General features: G+C 36.2%; 1 protein-coding gene across 2 annotated transcripts in view; it reads right to left on the bottom strand.

Annotated features, from left to right (window-relative positions):
- TOX (thymocyte selection associated high mobility group box) overlaps positions 1 to 19,680 on the bottom strand; it is a 387,018-nt gene that overhangs the window by 52,084 nt on the left and 315,254 nt on the right. Inside the window, exon 4 of one of the 2 annotated variants that reach the window (XM_069099995.1) lies at positions 18,896 to 19,174. The exons of the other annotated variant lie outside the window; for it this stretch is intronic. Within the exon in view, the coding sequence (XP_068956096.1) occupies positions 18,896 to 19,174 (279 nt within the window). The remainder of the gene's footprint in view (positions 1 to 18,895; positions 19,175 to 19,680) is intronic. 2 annotated transcript variants of the gene reach the window in all.

Consider the following 19,680-nt stretch of genomic DNA (forward strand, 5'->3'; position numbering starts at 1 on the left):
TGGAGAATGTGACAATGGTCTGTGGCCATACAATGTGCTTGTTGTATATCCCAGAATCAGGGAGTTTTGCCTGGTTGTTCTGTAGACTTTGATATGTGAAAAATAAAGTTGCTCATTATTGTGTCTGCTATATTTTTGATTGGGATGACTATATAGACTAGTTGTTGATTATATTTTTGAATGATTGTTTTGAGATGAACACGATAAGGAAGTTTGTCTGAAATTAGCTAAATGGATACATAATCAGTCAATAAACAATCATTTTGAGCTTTGACTAACTTCTGAAGCCCATATACTTGAATGGAAACAAGTAAGTGTGTCTATAAAGAAGCTTGAATTTCTAAGCACTACATCAAATCATAAAATTTCTGATGTTGTCAGGGTTTTAAGATGGGAAATTATGAAGTTGAATTTAAGCAGTGTCAATGATCTTAAGCACAGAGAGGAAAGTATATGAAGGGGTTTTTTTCCCTCTAGGATGTAGAGTTCCAACAATTCTCATATCCTTCTCCACAATGCTTTTGTAGGGTCTAGAATGGCAAGCCAACACAGACACAAATGTTGTCCAGAAACAACAAAAAATGAATGTTAACAACATGGAAGATGGTTAGTATGAGACTTTAATTTTGACTCCCATCAGCCATGGAGATGTCACCATTAATGAAAGCAAAAGGCATAGAAAATGATTTTTTACTTATGAATCACGCACACATGCACACAAACACAAGTGCACACATTTTTGTAACCTACTGATAGGCACAGATTTATTCCTCAAAATCCCTAGAGGTGTACTTAGCTCTTAGTAATCCACCTCCTGTCATGGCTTATTGCTTAATTATAGTGATGTATTTAACTTATTTATCACAAGAAAACAATAATCTTTCACTTTAAAAAAGCATGTGCTTACCGTGTTTCTCAGATAATAGATCTTAAGACTACAACATCTAGGAGTTAAGACTCTCAAGGAAAGCGCCTCACTGATATCTAAATGTCCCTGGAGAAGTTGAAAATGTCTATAAGCATATTTAAAATAAACGGCAGCCGTACTCAAGCCTTTAATGGAGCTAGGAGAGCGGTTTTATGCACACTATCTTGCAGTAATCGCTGTAGTTTAAAATAGATTTTAATCAAGCGCCATCTGCATAATAGGCTGAACAAACAACATCAAACTCTACTTATAAGTCTTATCATATAAAGTAAATATTGTAAAGTCTCCACTGCATAAAGAAGACCTAGAACAGCACTTTGGTGGCTATGGTGTTTCTACTGGTGAAGGTTTTGCTAATAAATGCTCTGGACTGACTATTTAAATTGTCCCTTTATTTCCTTGTGCCATCCATAAATTGAAAATATATGAAACTATTCAGAATTTGGGAGATAAATTTTACTGATCACATTTGAGAGAAAATTCATAGAAGCATAGGAAATCAGACTAAACTTATGGTGAATCCAATAAGCTTGTGGTTTTTTTCTCCCTCACAGTCATGTTTATTACTATAATCATTGAATAGCTACTGCATTATGCAAAAACATGAATTATAGGAAAAAATACACAGAGTCCAAGACATTGTTTTGCATATATTTCAAAGTTATTAAAATAATTGATGGTTAACATCTTGGATTTTATTAAGTAGAATTCAGCATTAAGTTCAGATGACCTTAACGCAATCACTCAGACTATAATCTTCAACAGAAGTAATCAGTTGATAGACAATTTGTATGAAAATGGAAGATAACACTGGATATGAAGTCAGAGAACCTGGGTTCAATTCCTGTCTCTGTGACACTTACAACCTGTGAAGTCACTTAATGTCTTTGGCCTCAGTTTCCTTAAGCATGAATGAGGGAGTCTAGCTCTAAGTCTATGACTCCATAACTGGTTATTTACATCAAATTTACTAGATTTCCTTGTTCAACAATTCATTTGAATATGTAAAGAAAAATTTACTTAAAAATTATTGGATCCAGGTTTCTCCTGCATATGAGGGAGTGAGATTATCTTAGGCCATTTTGCCAAAAAGCCTGAAGACTGTGCACAGGAGTTATATTTCTTGTGTTTTCACTAATTTGATAAGTGAGCATATATATGGATTCTTAGGCCATGTCTAGAAACACAAAATCCTTGGGAAGAAACCAGTCTAGAAGAATTTTGTTTTGTGGTTTTTGGAACTATTTACATTTAACTATTTGCCAAGGATTTGGGTAACTGAATTCAACTAATGTGAAAAAAAATTTTTCCATCAGTTTATGTTGTAGGCTCAGTCTTAACCCACTACAGTTGCTTTTGAGTTAAATCTTCCTTATTTTTCTAGTAATTAGTACTTCCCCTAATTGTTTTATATTTCCCAGTTACTCATCTGTTTACATCTCCTCCCTACAAAGAAAGGAAACATTTTGAAGGCAGAGAGAGCTTCATTTTTTGTCTTTAAATTCCCTATACCCATGCTACAATATGTAGCATGGAGTAGGCTCTAAATAAATGCTTCTTGAATTATATAACCAAACAGTAATTTAACTACTGAGGCACAAAGAAAAAGGGAAATATTAAATATAAATGCTTTGTTAAAAGTGAAGTGCAAAAACTGAAGAAAAATGCCAGGGAAAAAGTGACTTTACTACTGCCTTGAGGTGAGTTCTTGAAATATTTAGAAGAATCAGTTTGTATACATTAATACAGTTCCCCTTTAAGAATGCAAGCTCTTGGAGACATACAATGACCCCACTGTTCCAGAAAGTAATTTAGAAATACACGCCAAATGTCACTAAGCTGCGTATCCCCTTTGACCAGCAATACCAGTAATATAAATACACATCAAAGAGGCTAAAGAGAGAGAAAACATACATACACACACATATATATGTATGTGTGTATATACATGCATATATATGTAAATATGTATCTATATGCATGTACACACATATCACCATCTTTTGTTGCAAAGAATTGGAAATAAAAGGAACGTACATCAATTGAGTAATGACTGAAAAAATTAGAGCCTAAGAATGTAATGGAATATTATATATTTTAAAAATGATGAAAGGAAACAGTTCAAAGAAACCTGAGATGACTTCTTATCAACTGACGCAGAGTGAAGTAAGCAGAACAAGAAGTTTTTATTGAAATGTAAAAGAAAAGAACTTTGAAAGAATTAAGAACTCTGATGGGAGGCAGCTAGGTGGAGCAGTGAATACTGTATGGGCCCTGGAGTCAGGAGGACCCGAGTTCAAGTTTGGCCTCAGACACTTGACACACTTACTAGCTGTGTGACCTTGGGCAAGTAACTTAACCCCAATTGCCTCACTTTCCCCCCTCCAAAAAAAGAACAAAAAACAAACCTCTGATTGGTGTAGTGAATAACTGTTACCTCTAGAAAACTCATGATGACAATATTTCTATATATCACAAACAAAACACTGCAAGAAGAGATAGTAAGAGAGAGCCCATTTAAAGTAATCTAGATGATAAAGGAAGGGAGGGCAGGCTCGGGGCGGGGAGTTGGAAGCACCCTCTTTTTAAAAAGGTACAGGATCAAAGTAGAGAATAGAACAAGTGGGATAGAAGGGAAGGAAATATAGTCAGTCTTTCACAATATATCCACTATGGAAATGTTTTACTTAGCTACACATGTACAACCCATATTGAATTGTTTATCTTCCCAGTAAGAGTGACAAGGGAGGAAGGGAAAGAATCTGGAATTCAAAGTTTTAAAATCAAATGTTAAAAAAATATATATATGTACATATACTATTATTACTATTACTTTACATGCAACTGGGAAATAAGATGTACAGGCACTGGGGCATAGAGATCTACCGTGCCCTACTGGAAAGTTGGAGGGAGGAATGGGGGAAGATATAGGAAAGAGCAGATTGGGGGAGGGGATATTCAGTGGGATCGCTATTTTGGGGTGGTGGCTAGGGGAAAAATGGGGAAAAAATTTGTAACTCAAAATCTTGTGGAGATGAATGATGTAAACTAAAAAATAAAAAAAATAATCTAGATGGTGTAAAATCCCTGGGAGTATATCTATGAAAACAAACCCAGAAACTATATGAATTTGATTGCAAAAAACTTTTCATACAAATAAAATCAGATTTAAAAATTGGAGAAATATTAATTGCTAATCAGTAGGAAGGGTCAATATAATAAAAATGATAATTTTACTTTAATTTATATATTCAATGCCATCCCAATTAAGTTACTTATTTGTTTTTTTAGATCAGTGGAACAGAGTAGACATACAATTTACAGCAGCAAATAAATATAGTAAACTTGCATTTGACAAGTGTAAAGACTTACATTTTGGGGATAGAATTTATTATTTGGTAAAAATTATTGGGAAAACTAGAAAACAGTCTGGCAAAAGATGGGCATAAATCATTATCTAATACCATTTACCATGATAAGATGAAAATGGATACACGATCAAGATATAAAAAGAGATATTACAAGAAAATTTGAAGAACATGAAATGTATTACATGTCAGACTTATGAAAAGATGAAAATTTTATTAATAAACAAGTGATGGGCAGAAGTGTGAGGTGCAAAATGGATAATTTTGATTATATTAAATTAAAAAGTTTGTGTACAAATAAAACAAATGCAACCAAGATCAGAAGGAAAGCAGAAAATTGAGGGGAAAATTATAGAAAGATTCTCAGATAAATTTCTCATATCTCAAATATATAAAGAACTTTGGCAAATTTATAAGAATAAGAATCATCCCCCAACTGATAAATGGTCAAAGGCAGTGAGCTGATGACAGAATCAAATCAATTTATAATTAGATGAAAAATGGTCTAAATCATTATTGATTTAAGAAATGCAAATTAAAATAATCTTGAGATATCATTTTACACCTATCAGATTGGTTAACATTATTGAAAGGGAAAGTGACAAATGTTGGAGGAGATGTGGAAAAATCGGGACAGTAATTCACTGTTGGTGAAATTGTGAAGTGTTCTAACCATTTTGCAGAGCAAACTGGAATTATGCCCAAAGAGTTATTAAAATGCCTATACCCTTAGACACAGTAATAGCACTATTAGGGCTATTTCCAAAGATGATTGGGGGAAAAAGAAAAGAACCTACATGCTTTAAAATATTTATAGCAACTCTCTCTGTGGTGGCAAAGAACTGGAAATTGCAGGGGTGCCCATCAATTGGGGAATGGCTGAACAAGTTGTGGTATATGATTGTGATGTAATACTACTGTGCTATAAGAAATGATGAGATGGATGATCTTGAAAAAACATGGATAGACTTGTAGGAAATAATAAAGAGTGAAATCAGCAGAACCAAGAGAATGGGGGTGGAGTAGGAGTAGGTCCTCCCCATGGCTCCCGGATTCCACCTTCCCCAATTCATGTAAAAGGGTACTCTAAACAAACTTTGGAGCTACCATACCAAACCCACAAAATGACACAGAGAAGCTAAACTCCCACTGAGGACAGCCTGGCAGGAATCATCCAGCGCAGTGCTCTGGGATCTGAATCCAGCCCCAGACCAAGGCTTTAGCCCCAAGTTGGGCCTGACCAGGTGCCAGCTGGAGGGACTCCAGATCACCAGAAGCTGTGGTCATTTCCAGATTTATCAACACATAAATGCGAAGGACAAAGTGAGAGGTCAGTGCAGTATGGACTTTGGGACCCAGTAGTTGGGAGTGCCTTGGCTTTTGCCCCTGGGTAAGAAGCTTCTGAAGGCTGCGGGGCAGCCATGGCTGCCATGTGGCAGCTTCAGCTCCTGGCCTGCAGAGTGTAGGGGGTACAAGAGACTAGTCTGAGGGGTAATTGCTCCTGCTTTAACCTGCTTGGATCTGGATTGTGGTCTAGGGTGGAGGTCCTGGGGTGTGTGTCCATCTTGCCAGAGCCTATGGAGGCCTCAGAGAGGGCACCCATCTAATACGTCCAGCAGCTGAGAAAACCCCAGTGTTTGGGATGGAAGCTCCCCTGTCTGGTAGCAGAGTCCTACTGTGGCAAAAAGCCCAAAAGTCAAGTAATTTAGTGGCAACATGCTCAGGCAAAGGAAACAAAGCAGACAGAAGATGCCAACAATACACTCCTATTTTGGGAACAAAAAAGAGCAAAGCATGGAAAAGGAGGAAGACAGTGAAGTCAGAACTCCTGCACCAAAAACATCAAGGGAAAATATGAGCTGGTTACAGGCCATAGAGGAACTTAAGAAGCAAATAAGAGAAGTGGAGGAAAAATTGGGAAGAGAATTTAGAACAATTCAAGAAAATTATGAAATTTGAGAGTCAACAGCCTGATTGAGGAAAATAACACCTTAAAAAACAGACTAACTGAAATGGCAAAAGAGGCTCAAAAAGGCAATGAGGAGAAGAATTCCTTAAAAAGCCGAATTTGCCAGATGGAAAAAGAATCTCAAAAACTCAATAAGGAGAATCATTGCTTCAGAATTAGATTGGAGCAAATGGAAGCTAATGACTTTATGAGAAATCAAGATGCCATTAAAGAGATCCAAACAAATGAAAGAATAGAAGGGAATGTGAAATATCTCATTGGAAAAACTAATGACCTGGAAAATAGATCCAGGTGAAATAATTTTAAAATTATTGTACTACCTGAAAGTCATGATCAAAGAAAGAACCTAGAAATCATCCTTCAAGTAATTGTCAGGGAAAATTGCCCTGATGTTTTAGAACCAGAGGGCAAAATGGAGGTTGAAAGAATCCACCTATCACCTCCTGAAAAAGATCCCAAAAAGAAAACTCCTAGGAATATTATAGCCAGGTTCCAAAATTCCCAGATCAAGGAGAGAATATCATAAACAGCCAGGAAGAAACAATTTGAATATTATGGAAATGCAATCAGGATAACGCAGGATTTGGCAGCTTCTACACTGAGGGATTGAAGGGCTTGGAATATGATATTCTGGAGGGCAAAGGAGCTGGGATTAAAACCAAAAATCACTTACCCAGCAAAACTGAGTATCACGTTTCAGGGGAAAATATGGTCATTCAGTGGAATAGAGGACTTTCAAGCATTCTTGATGAAAAAACCAGAAGTTGAATAGAAAATTTGACATTCAGATATAAGAAGCAAGAGAAGGTAAACAGGGAAAAGAAAGCATAAGGAACTTATCAAATTTGAACTATTAACATTCCTACATGGAAAACCAATAATTGTAACTGATGAAACTTTTCTCAGTATGAAAATAGTTGAAGGGAATATATATGTCTGTATTGGAGGGTATACGGGCATATGAATACATATGTGAACGTGTGTATGTTTACAGGTAGACATGGATAGAGGGCACAGGACCAATTTAATAGGAAGGGATGATACTTAAAAGGTGAAATTAATAGGTGAGAGAGGAATATAATGAGAGGAGATGGGGAGAGACAGAATGGGGTAAACTATCTCATATAGAAGAGGCAAGGGAAAATGGTTATCATGGAGGGGAAGAATAGGAAGGCAAAAGGGAATGGGTCAAACTTAATCTCATTGAATTTGGCTCAGGGAGGGAATGAAATACACACTAAATAGGGTATCTCATCCTACAGGAGAGTAGGGGGGAAGGGATGAGAGGGGGGATGATGAAATGGAGGGCAGGTTGGGGTGAGGGAAGTTGGAAGCACCCACTTTTGAAAAGAGATGGGATCAAAGTAGAGAATAGAACTAGTGGGAGGTGGGATAGGAGGGAGGGAAATATAGTCAGTCTTTTACAATATATCAACTATGTTAATGTTTCACATGAGCTACACATGTACAACCTATACTGAACTGCTTATCTTTCCAGTAAGGGCGGGTGATAAGGGAGGAGGGGAATGAATTTGGAATTCACAGTTTTAATATCAAATGTTTATATATATATATATATATATATATATATATCTATATATATATATATACTATTAATAATACTATTTTACATGTAATTGGGAAATAAGATATACAGGCACTGGGGCATAGAGATCCACCATGCCCTACTGGAAAAGTCAAAAGGGGTATGAGAGAAGATATGGGAGAGAGCAGATTGGAAGAGGGGATATACTGTAGGACTGCTGTTTTGGGGAGGTGGGTAGGGGAAAAACGGGGAGAAAATGTGTAACTCAAAATCTGGCAGAAATGAATGATGTAAATCAGAAGTTAATAAAGCATTTGAAAAATTTAAAAAAAAGAACCAAGAGAATGCTGTATACAGTAAAACAATATTGTTTTAAGAACAATTTTGAGTGACTAAGTCCTTTTGATACACGCCCAAATTAACTACATAGGACATATGAAGGAAGAAGGTATCTGCATCCAGAGAAAGAATTAATAAGTAGAAGTATGTATAAAATGGTTTATATATGGGTGTATATATATATATATAGAGAGAGAGAGAGAGAGAGACAGAGAGAGAGAGAGAGAGAGAGAGAGAGAGAGAGAGAGAGAGAGAGACAGAGAGAGACAGAGAGAGAGAGAGAGAGAGACAGAGAGAGACAGAGAGAGACAGAGAGACAGAGAGAGAGAAAGAGAGAGAGAGACAGAGAGACACAGAGAGAGAGAGTTTTGTCTAATGGTAGCTGTCTCTAGGGTGGGGAGGGGGGAGAAGAAAGAAGGGAAAAAAGAAACTTACATAACTTTATTATATATTTGAAAGCAATTGCAAGTTGTACATAATAGATTTGCAGTTTTATGCACAATCACCTTTTTTCTATTTACTATCTTGTGGAAATGATTGTTTTATTTCTTAAGTTCAGAATAAAATAAATAAAAAGTTAAAAATAGAAAAGAAAGAAAAAATAAAGAGAGAAAAAAGAAGACTGATGATGAAATATATTTCTCACCTCTTGGTAGAGAGCTGATATACTGAACATACAGAAGGTGACCTACATTTCCAGTTACAGTCTTACAATATAAATTTGTTTTTTCTGGAATACTTTTGTTACAAGAGAGGGCTTTAATTTAGCAGAGGTGGGAGGAAGTGGTGGATACAAAAACAAAGTAAAGAGAAAAAAGAAAAGAACATTAATGAACACTTTTAAAAATAAGATGGAACAAAGCAGATTTCAGATAAAGCCACAGACAAGTATGGCAACATTGGTCCAATTACAGTAAAGTCAAGACATAGTAAAAAGAACAAGCACTATGTTATGTATTCAAGATTTCAACTACAAGCCCCATTGACAAGGCTTCTTTGCATGTGAAAATGTTTATGTTTGTCGGAAATATTCTAGCATATAGTAAAACAAACTTAAAAATGATAATATAAGTTCCTTGAGAGCAAAGTTTATTTCATTTTTTTTTTGGGGGGGTTTAAAGCCTAGGATCTACAAGTGCCTGGTACATCAAAGGACCCTTAATAAATGTTCATGATTATTGGTTGATGTATTTGCTCCTCTTTAAAGGAGGATATTTCCTTAAGTGCCTATGTCTTCATTACTATGCTATCAATGTATAAGCCTCAAGAAAAATTGGCACAGTTGTGCCCTATGTTAGAGAAATTAGAATATGAAAACATGAATTTATATGTATTCTGAGTTCATGTTATCATAAAATCATACATTTAGAGCTGAAAATGACTTGAGGGGCAATCATTGCCAAATCTCTCAATTCACAAATGAGGAAACTGAGGCATAAAGAGTTTAAGTGACCTCAGGATCACAGTTAGTGAATATGTGATCTGAACTCAAATCTTTGTGGTTCCAAGTTCAATTCTATCCACTACATTTGAGGAGCATGCCCACAGTTAAGGGGCAGGATACAGATGATGATCCAGCAAAGAAGACTGATCAGAAGCCATCAGACAGGTAGGAAGATTAACTAGGGAGCATGGTATCATGAAAATCCAGGGAAGAGAAAGTATCTAGGAGGAAAGATGGTCAATAGTAACAAGATCTAGAGATTAGTTAATGAAGGTAAAGACTGAATAAAGACCAGGGAATTCAGGGATTAGGATATCATTGGTAACTTTGGAGAGACAACTTTCAACTAAGTGATGAAGTCAGAAGCCAGACTGCAAAGGGTTGAGAAATTAATGAGAAGAGACAAAGCATAAAAATGAGTGTAAGTAGCTTATTGTAGGAGTTCAATTGTGAAAAGTAAAAGAGATATAGGATGATAGCCTGAGAACACAGTAGGATCAAATAATGCATTTTTTGGTCTGTTTCTTTCTGTTAACAAGGATGGAGGTAGGTTTGAGTTTGTAGGCATAAGGAAAGAGAGCAAGATACTGAAGATGGGGAGGATGAATTTGGAACCCCTAACAAATGAAACAGTCAAAAATAAAGATAAAAATGTCCATGAAATTATAAGAAATGTCAATGGGAGATGTCAATGTATGGAACTTTTTTTTTAAATGTAGGCTCATAGAATGACAGATTTGGAGCTGAAAGGGACCTTAGAGGTCACTGAATCATTTTACAGGTAAGGATTCTGAGAGGCCTGAGAGCTATTAAATGACTTGCCTAGGTCACAAATCCACTAAGTGTATGAGATAAGATTGGAAGCCAGGCTTTCCTCACTCCAGGTCCAGTATTCTACTAACTACTCTACAGTCTCCTCATTAGACCCCAACTCTTAAGCATGAATCAAAATTATATGGAGCTTTAAATTCAGAGGAGCAGATATGTGGGTGGCTGATTGGAAAGTCGGTTATATCTTCAGTTGTTAGTTTTTCTGTTTGTTTGTTTGGTTTGTAACTGTGATTTCATTTGTGTAGGGTGAATTCCTGGTAAGGAAACTGCCTCAACTACTGCAGACTGGCAACTGTCCTGTATCACTTAAGAGAGAGCTGGCTGGGGCACTGAGAGGTTAAATAGCTAACATCTAGTATGTGTCAGAGGCAGGCCTTGGAAAATAGTTTTCCTGATTCTGAGACTAGCTCTCTTGCCACTGTTCCATGCTGCCTTGCTATACACATAGTTTAGAAAATTGAGTTTTCTTGCCTCTGTACATCCCTTGAACAAGTTCCTTTGTATAAGTGGTAAGGCTCTATTAAAGAACAGAAGCACATGGATTTTAAAGATCCTTAGCCTGGCAATTGATAAAAAGCAAGGCATTGCCAAATGAACAGGCTTCCAATGCCAGCAACTTTTCAGTTTCTTAAAGTATCAGTTGCATTATGAGCACTGAATTATATGATTTAAAAAATAAGCATAGTGCACAGGCTTACTTTTATTCCATCCATATGCTTTTCTGTAATGATGCCTATGACCTATCACTACTAAAACAGCTTCATAACAATCAGAAAGGTGTGTTAGGCACTATTTTGGAAGGTGATATTTATTTTACTTACACTGTGCTCACTTTGCCACAATAATTTTTCTCCTTAATGACAGACTTTTGGTACATAATTATCCACCCAGGTCAACTGAGGTCCTTTCAAAAGTAATCAGTTACTTAAAATGTATAACTTCTCAAGAAGAAAAAGTAGCATTGGAAAAGGCAAAGTTTACAGTCTTGGGGTCTCTCTTCAATGCACTTTATGGCCAAGTTTTAACTGGTGGTTTAAATTACACCCAGAACTAAAGTGGCTATAATATAGTAACATATATTGATTCCAGTTACCTATTAAAGGAAGAATTCTGGTTTTAACAGCAGAATGCCTACATATTTTCTGCAAAGACTTGGACTGGTGAATTTTAATCAGGGAAAGGAGGTGAAAAACTTAATCTACAGATGGCATGGGAGCATGAATTTAACTGAGAATTGAGACAAGATACAGAAAACTATACAGGCTTGATCAGACTAAAGGTAATGTCAGTGGAGAAAAAGAATATACAAATGTCTGCTTATACTAGTAAAGAAGAATGGACAAATATACTAGTAAAAGAATAATACTTTTCTGAATTAGTTATTTAAATGTAAATTTCAGCAAAAGTAAGGATGAAGATTAAAAACCTATTAGAAATGCATAAATTGGTCTATAAGGAAATAATTGTCATATCACAATATGATGCTTATTTTTTTTCTTTTTGAATATTTTATTTATACTTTTTTGGTTGGTTCCATCACTTTCACTTCCAACTTGATTATTGTTTCTTCTGCTATCCCTGGGCCCCCAACACATCCCTACCTTATGTCAACAGGGAGAAAAGCAAAACAAATAATTGCCATGTTTGCAAAGGTAAAGGCAATATTTTTTCAATGAAGCTATTTTATATGGGGATGGGAATTATCCATGGGAAATCAGCTCTTTGACATTAATGGAGGGCAAAGATGCTTTTGGATTTCATTTTGGCTCAAGCGCACATTTGTTTGAGTGATGCTATCAGAATTTCCCACATTTCTTAATCTTATTTAAGTTTATGAATATATATGAATCCATATATTTAAGATTTTGGAATATCAATATCCTCAAATATCATATTATTTGATTTATGTATTATCCAGGATGACCTCTTCCATTCTAACTAATATACTATCTTAGTGACAAGGAAGAAATGAAAGGGTGGAGTTTTCTTCTTTATATTTGATTGTATATTTAGGATTAATATTCTAAAGCCATATAGTCTAAAACTTATTATACTTTATATTACTCTCTACTTACTTTTATCTCTTCCTCAATAGCAAAACAATTGGAGAACAAATTGTCAAAGAAAGTGCACCATGGCTATCAAAATACTAGTCATTCAAAAGATCATTTATTAAGTGCACTCCCTTAGAAAAACTGGAAATGTTTATAACCATATAGGACTCCCATCAATGAATGCCATTAAATGGTTTCATGAAAACAGTGTCAAGCAGAATGATATAGCAGGATTTGGAAACTTTGTGACTGGTCTTGGTAATAGAGTATTGGTGAAGGTATTGAGAAATGAGATTCATTGGGGCAGATTTTATAGAGTATTCTCCACAGTATGAAATAAAGCAGTATAACATAATTTTGATTGTGCTACCACAGCCTTTGATTTCTGGGAGAAGACTGGATGAAAGTGAAAATGTTATTTTTACTTTCAAAAAAAGGAGGAGAGTAGAATTTTAAAATTGCAACATTGTGACTTGACTTGAATTTCTGGAAAATTCTAGAATGTCAAGAAATAACCAACAAGAAATGGTTAGTAAATATTTAGAAAAAAGAAGCTGTGATCAGAAGGTGCTAGCGTGGTTTAACCAAGAACAGGTCATTCCAGACAGCCTTATTTCTCTTATAGACAGGGTTATAAGAGGAGTTGGTAAGAGGAGTTATAGAATTCAGTTATATTTCTATCAAATAAACAAGTATTTATTAATCCATGATAGGAATGAGGGATAGATACAAAGATAACAAGGCAATAGTCCTTGAGCTCAAGGAATTTGCATTTTACGGAAGGAAACAATAAGCATACAAATATGTAAACAACATATACACAAAATAAATCCAAAATGATTGCAGAGGAAAGGGGAAAAGCACTAACAACTGATGGGATCAAGGAAGACCTCCTACAGCAAGGGGCAGTGGAGCTGAACTTGGCATTCCAAGAGGCAGAAGTGAGAGCAGTAGAGTGAAGATGGTGAAGAAAAGGCAGCAAAACCCCTCTGAACATCTTTAAAGAATGCCATAAAACAATTCCTGGAGCAGCAGAAACCACAAAAGGACAGGGTGAAATAATTTTCCAGGCAAAGACAACTTAGAAAGTCAGCTAATGCTCCTGGGTGAGAGTGGAGCATAGTCCAGCACAGTCCCAGCCACAGCACACCAGGAGTAGGCTTTGGGAGCCACTGAATCAGCTGCTTCCAGAGCTCTCAGTTTACAGACAATAATGGGGTTTAACAACTAGTCACAAGGAGATTATAGGGTCTCTTTGTTAGCACTGAAGTGGGACTCCCTAGCTTTGTCTATACTCAGATCTGGATCACAGTCCTGGGTGACAGTCCCAGGGCAAGGAGGAGCATTAGCAGACCAGAGCTAGTGGTGCAGGGACCCTCATAATGGTTCCAGGGCATAGAAAACTATTTGTGGTTGCTTATAAGCCAAAGCACAGGCCAGGAAAGTAGTAAACACAGCTCTCCTGAGATCAAATCACCTTGGAAAAATTGAAAACTTACAGGTCCCCAGAAGTATCTTTGAATAGCTGCACAAAACTCCTGAAGTTTGGGACTGTGCCCCCTCCACCCTGGAAGCAGAGCCCTACTTTAACAAAGAGTTAAAAGTCAAGAAACAGGTAAGAAAAATAAGCAAAGAAAAAAAATCTGACCATAGAAAGTTACTATGGTGACAAGGAAGCTCATACCCACTCAGAAGAAGACAACAAAGTCAAAATTCTTACATCTAAAGCCTCTGAGAAATATATGAATTGGTCTCAGGCTATGGGAAGAACTCAAAAAGGATTTTGAAAGTACAATAAGAGTAGAGGAAAAATTGGGAGAAGAAATAGAATCATGCAATAAAATCATGAAAAAAGAGTCAGCAGCTTGGTAAGGAGACACAAAAGCAGACTAGGTCAAATGGTAAAAGAGGTACTAAAAACAATGAGGAGAAGAAAGCTTTACAAAGCTGATTGGTCAAATGGAAAAAAGAAGCACAATAATTGGCTGAAGAAAAAACTTCCTAAAAAGAATTGGCCAAATGGAAAAGGAGGTACAAAAGCTCACTGAAGAAAATAATTCCTTAAAAATTAGAATGGAGCAGATGGAAACTAATGACTTAATGAGAAATAAAGAAACCACAAAACAAAATCAAAAGAATAATATATATATACATAGAAGACAATGTGAAATATCTCATTGGAAAAGCAACTGATATAAAACAGATCAAGAAGAGATAATTTTAAAATGATTGGATTACTTGAAAGCCATGATCAAAAATAAAGCTGAAACATCATCTTTCAAGAAATTATCAATATTCTAGGGCCAGAGAGTAAACTAGAAATTGAAAGAATTCACTGATCACCTTCTTAAAGAGATCCTCAAATGAAAACTCCCATGAATATTATAGCCAAATTCCAGAGCTCCCAGGTCCAGGAGAAAATATTTCAAGCAGCCAGAAATAAACAATTTAAGCATTGTGGAGCCACGGTCAGGATAACATGAGATTTAGTAGCTACTACATTAAAGTGTCAGTGGGCTTAGAATATGATATTTTGGAAGGCAAAGGTGCTAGGATTACAACCAGGCATCATATACCCAGCAAAACTGAGTAAAATCCTTCAGGGAAAAAAAATGGACATTCAGTGAAATAGAGGACTTTCAAGCATTCTTGATGAGAGGACAAGAGCTGAATAGAAAATTTAACTTTCAAATACAAGACTCAAGAGAGGCATAGAAAGGCAAACAGGAAAGGGAAACTATTAGGGATTTAAGAAGATTAAACTATTTACATTCCTACATGGGAAAATAATGCTTGTAACTCATAAGAACTTTCTCATTATTAGGGTAGTTAGGAGTGTATATAGACAGAGGGCAGAGATATGAGTTGAATATGAAGGAATGATATATAAAAAATTAAAATGTAGGGATGAAAGACAGGAAAGTACCAGGAGAAAAAGAAAGGGAGAGGTAGAATGCAGTAAAATACTTCACATTAAAAAGTTAGTAGAGGGGAAGTGAGTAAACCTTACCCTCATCAGAACTGGCTCAAAGACTGCATAACATGGGGTGGCTAGGTGGTGCAGTGAATACAGCACCAGCCCTGGAGTCAGGAGGACCTGAGTTCAAATCTGGCCTCACACTTAACACTTACTAGCCATGTGACCTTGGGCAAGTCACTTGATCCCAATTTCCCTGCCCTTCCCCCTCCAAAAAAAAAAAGACAGCATAACATACACACTCAATTGGGTATAGAAATCTATCTTATCCTACAGGAAAGTAGGGGATAAGAGAAATGTTGGGTACTGGGGGCATAGGGGTTGAGGGGTAGGGGTTGGGAGGTAGGGGGTAGGGGTTGAAAGAAGGGAGGGCAGATAGAGGGAGTAGTCAGAAGCAAACACTTTTGAGGAGGGACAGGGTAAAATGAGAGAGAGAATAGAATAAATTGGGGGAGGAATAGGATGGGAGGAAATACAGTTAGCAATACTAATTGTGAAAACAATTTTGAAGCAAGTTTCTCTTATAAAGGCCTCATTTTTCAAACATGAGGAGAACTGAGTCAAATTAACAAAAAATCAGAGCCATTTCACAGTTGATACATCATCAAGATATATGAAAAGTTTTCAGATGAGGTAATCAAAGGTATCTATAGCCATATAAAAATGCTCTAATTCACTACTGATTTGAGAAATGCAAATTAAAACAGTTCTGAGGCATTACATCATGCCTATTAGATTGGTCAATAGGACAGAAAAGGTAAATAACAAATGTTGGAGGGGATGTGGGAAAAATGAAACATTAATGCATTGTTGGTGGAGTTGTGAACTGATTCAACCATAATGTAGAACAATTTGGAAGGGTTATATAAAAACATGCATACCTAGCAATAATACCACTACTAGTTCTGAATTTCAAAAGAGATGAAAAAAAAAACAAAAAAAGAAAAGGGACTATATATACAAAAATATTTATAGTAGCTCTTTGCTGGTGGCAAAGAAAGCGAAATTGAGGGGATGCCCATCAATTGGGGAATGACTGAACAAACTGTTGTATGTGATTATGATAGACTACTATTTTGCTATAAGAAACATTGAGTAGGATGCTCTCAGAAAAACCTGGAAAGACTTACATGAGCTGATGCAAAGTGAAATGTACTGTGTACAAAATAATAGCAATATTGTAAGATGATCAGCTGCGAATGACTTAACTATTCTCAGCAATACAATGATCCAAGACAACTCTGAAGGACTTACAATGAAAAATGTTATCCATCCCCAAAGAAAGAAATGATGGTATCTGAATACAGATTGAAAGTATACTTTTTAAACTTTCTTTATTTTTCTTGAGGGTTTTTTGGGGGGGAGGGGTTCTATGTTTTCTTTCACAACATGACTAATAAGGAAATGTTTTGCATGACTACACATGTATAACCTATATCAAATTGCATACCTTCTCAATGAGGGGATGTGGGGAGGGAGGAAAGAAGAATTTGGAATTCAAAGTTTTAAGAACAAATGTTCAAAATAGTTTCTACACATAACTGGGGAAAAATAAAACACTAAATAATATTTTTTTTTAAAAGAGGCTGAAGTGGGAAGTGGGAGTGGGAGAGCATTCCTGATAGAGGCTGGCCTCTACAGAGCCATGGAGCCAGAATATGAATGCAAGTAGACCAGTTTGTCAAGAACATAAAAATGTGAAATCAGCAAACAAAGACAAGTTGGAGGGAGACTGTGAAGAGCTTAAGATATACCTTTCTTGGAAACAAAGAGTTTTGCCAAGTATTTGATAAAATCCTTCATGCGTCTTTTGATGGGGAGATATGGGATAGATGACAGAAGACCATTAGATATATCCAATTTTGTTGGATATCTGCATAAAGAGTGGTCATTAATAGTCCAATATTAGTTTGTAAGAAGGTCCTAGCTGAATGTCTTTCAGATCTGTTTGTTGCTGTTTTTTTAAAAAATAATTTTATCAGTGACAAAGTAAAAATGGCATGTTTTTATCAAAGCTTCCCATGATACTAAGCTGGGGATAGTGATCTCACTGAATGATAAATTTAAGAATCCATTCCTCTGTTCCCCTGAAAAAGAAACCCAATCACAACAGGGTAGAAAATTGGGCCAAAAATAACAAGATGAAATTTATAGTCTTATTCTTCAAAAAAATAATCAACTTCAAAAGCACAAGATAGTTTGTCTGAAAAAAGATCTGGGGCTTTCAGTGGTCTACAAGCTGAATTCATGAATTACAAGATGAATCAATGGATGAGTCAATATGACAATCCAAAATGCTAATGTGATTTTAGGTTACATTAAGAGGATTTTAGTGTCCATAGGGAAGCAAAAATCCTGCCATATTCTGCCTTAGTCATATTACAGTTTGAATGTTATGTCAAGTTCTGGGAATTCTATTTTAGGAAGGCCCTTGATAATCTGGGATTTCCAAAGGAGGGCAACCAGGATGGTAAAAGGTCACAAGATCATGCTGCATGAGAACTGTTTGAAAAAACTAACAATTTTTAACCTTAAGAAGTGAAAACTTGGGGGCACGGCATGATTACTATGTTCAAGTATTTGAAGGGTTTTCATGTGGAAGAAGGATTAAATTTATTCTGCTTGGCCCCAGAGAGCAGATATAGAAGCAATAAGTGGAAGTTGCAGGATACATAATTTTGTTCTTGTCAGAAAAAGCTTCTGAACAAGGAGAGCTCTCTAAGGGTGGAAGTATCTGCCTCCTGAGATAGCTGATTCTGGATGGTCCCTTGTTAGGTATAGCTTGGATGAGATTTGTTATTCACGTAGGGATTGGATTGGATGATCTCTGAAGTCTCTTTTGAATTTGGTCATTTGTGATTCCTTCTACAAAATTCACTATTTATTTGGTAAGCATTCTTATGAGCTATATATATATATGTGTGTGTGTGTGTGTGTGTGTGTGTGTGTGTGTGTATACATATATCTCTTTTTGGAGGGCAATTGGGGTTAAGTGACTTGTCCAAGGTCACACGGCTAGTTTTTGTGTTAAGTGTCTGAGGTCATATTTGAACTCAGGTCCTCCTGACTGCAGGGCTGGTGCTCTACTCATTGTGCCCCCTTGCCGCCCAATTTTTTATTTTTTAAGCAACATGTTACTTTTCTGGTTAAGGAAATAAGTGTTTCCTAGAAAGGTAGCTCTTCATTATCCCTTCTTTATGTATGTAATTAATTTTAGTGTTAACTCCTTTTTTTTTAAAGGATTAATTGGAGATTGCAAAGTAGTTTTGGAGAAGCAAACTGTTTAGTCATTTCAGTATGTGTTCTCTCATACCACTTGCTGTGGCTCCCACTTTCACTCACAACTTTCGCCTACCACAATTTAGGCAGGAAGACACCAAAGTAAAACTTGTAAATGACTATCTTATGCAGTAGCTCCTAAGAAACAGTCTCACCATACCTTAGCGGTATCATCCCCTTCATCTTCATGGACTGAACTGGATGGCGAAGGAGTTGCAGACTTGCTTCCAGGTGGAGATGGTGAATTATGGGGAACATTGTTTCCCGCCATATTCAAACCAAGCTGTGCACTGAGCTGTGATTGGTTAATGGTAGTCAGCTGACCATGCTGTATCATTGCTGGCTGCCTAATATCTGCAGGCTGAACCCTTGGTCTCATGGCTGCCATCTGAGGGTGGGAACTATATTGAGCTCCTTCTGTACTCTGTATGTCTTGCATCTACAAAAGGAAAATTGGAAAGGAATAATTTTCCACAAACATGTTTCTAGCAAAAAGTGTTTTGCTTTCTTGAGATTGCAGAATGCCCTGCTGATCTATACATTATTCCCAGTATAAAATAATCCTGAGAGTTTAAATCAGCAAAAAGGTTTTAAGTAACAACCAAAAAAGGCATTTCATAAGTGAACAGTTGCATTCTGCTACTCATAATCTGATTAATTAACTTTCATATTCTTTCCATGTTAATGAAATGTAAGCACATATCACTAATAGTTTTGCATGGTGTATGTTTCAAAATATTGATGCTTATGAGAGCACTTGGCAAAATTAAACAATTATTAGCTATTACAGCAGACACATCAATTCATTAAACTCTATTTATCATTCCTTGCTCATTTTAGATAGGGTTTAGAAGTCTATTGAATATAGTATGGTCTTTGGTTGAATTATATATAGGTTAGAACTGGCCCATAAGATGTAATAACATCTAGATTCATAACACTTAT

Source organism: Petaurus breviceps, unplaced genomic scaffold (genome assembly GCF_028583685.1).
Source record: "Petaurus breviceps papuanus isolate PSGF00001 unplaced genomic scaffold, PetGlider_PUasm1.0 38, whole genome shotgun sequence".
NCBI classification, from domain to species: domain Eukaryota; kingdom Metazoa; phylum Chordata; class Mammalia; order Diprotodontia; family Petauridae; genus Petaurus; species Petaurus breviceps.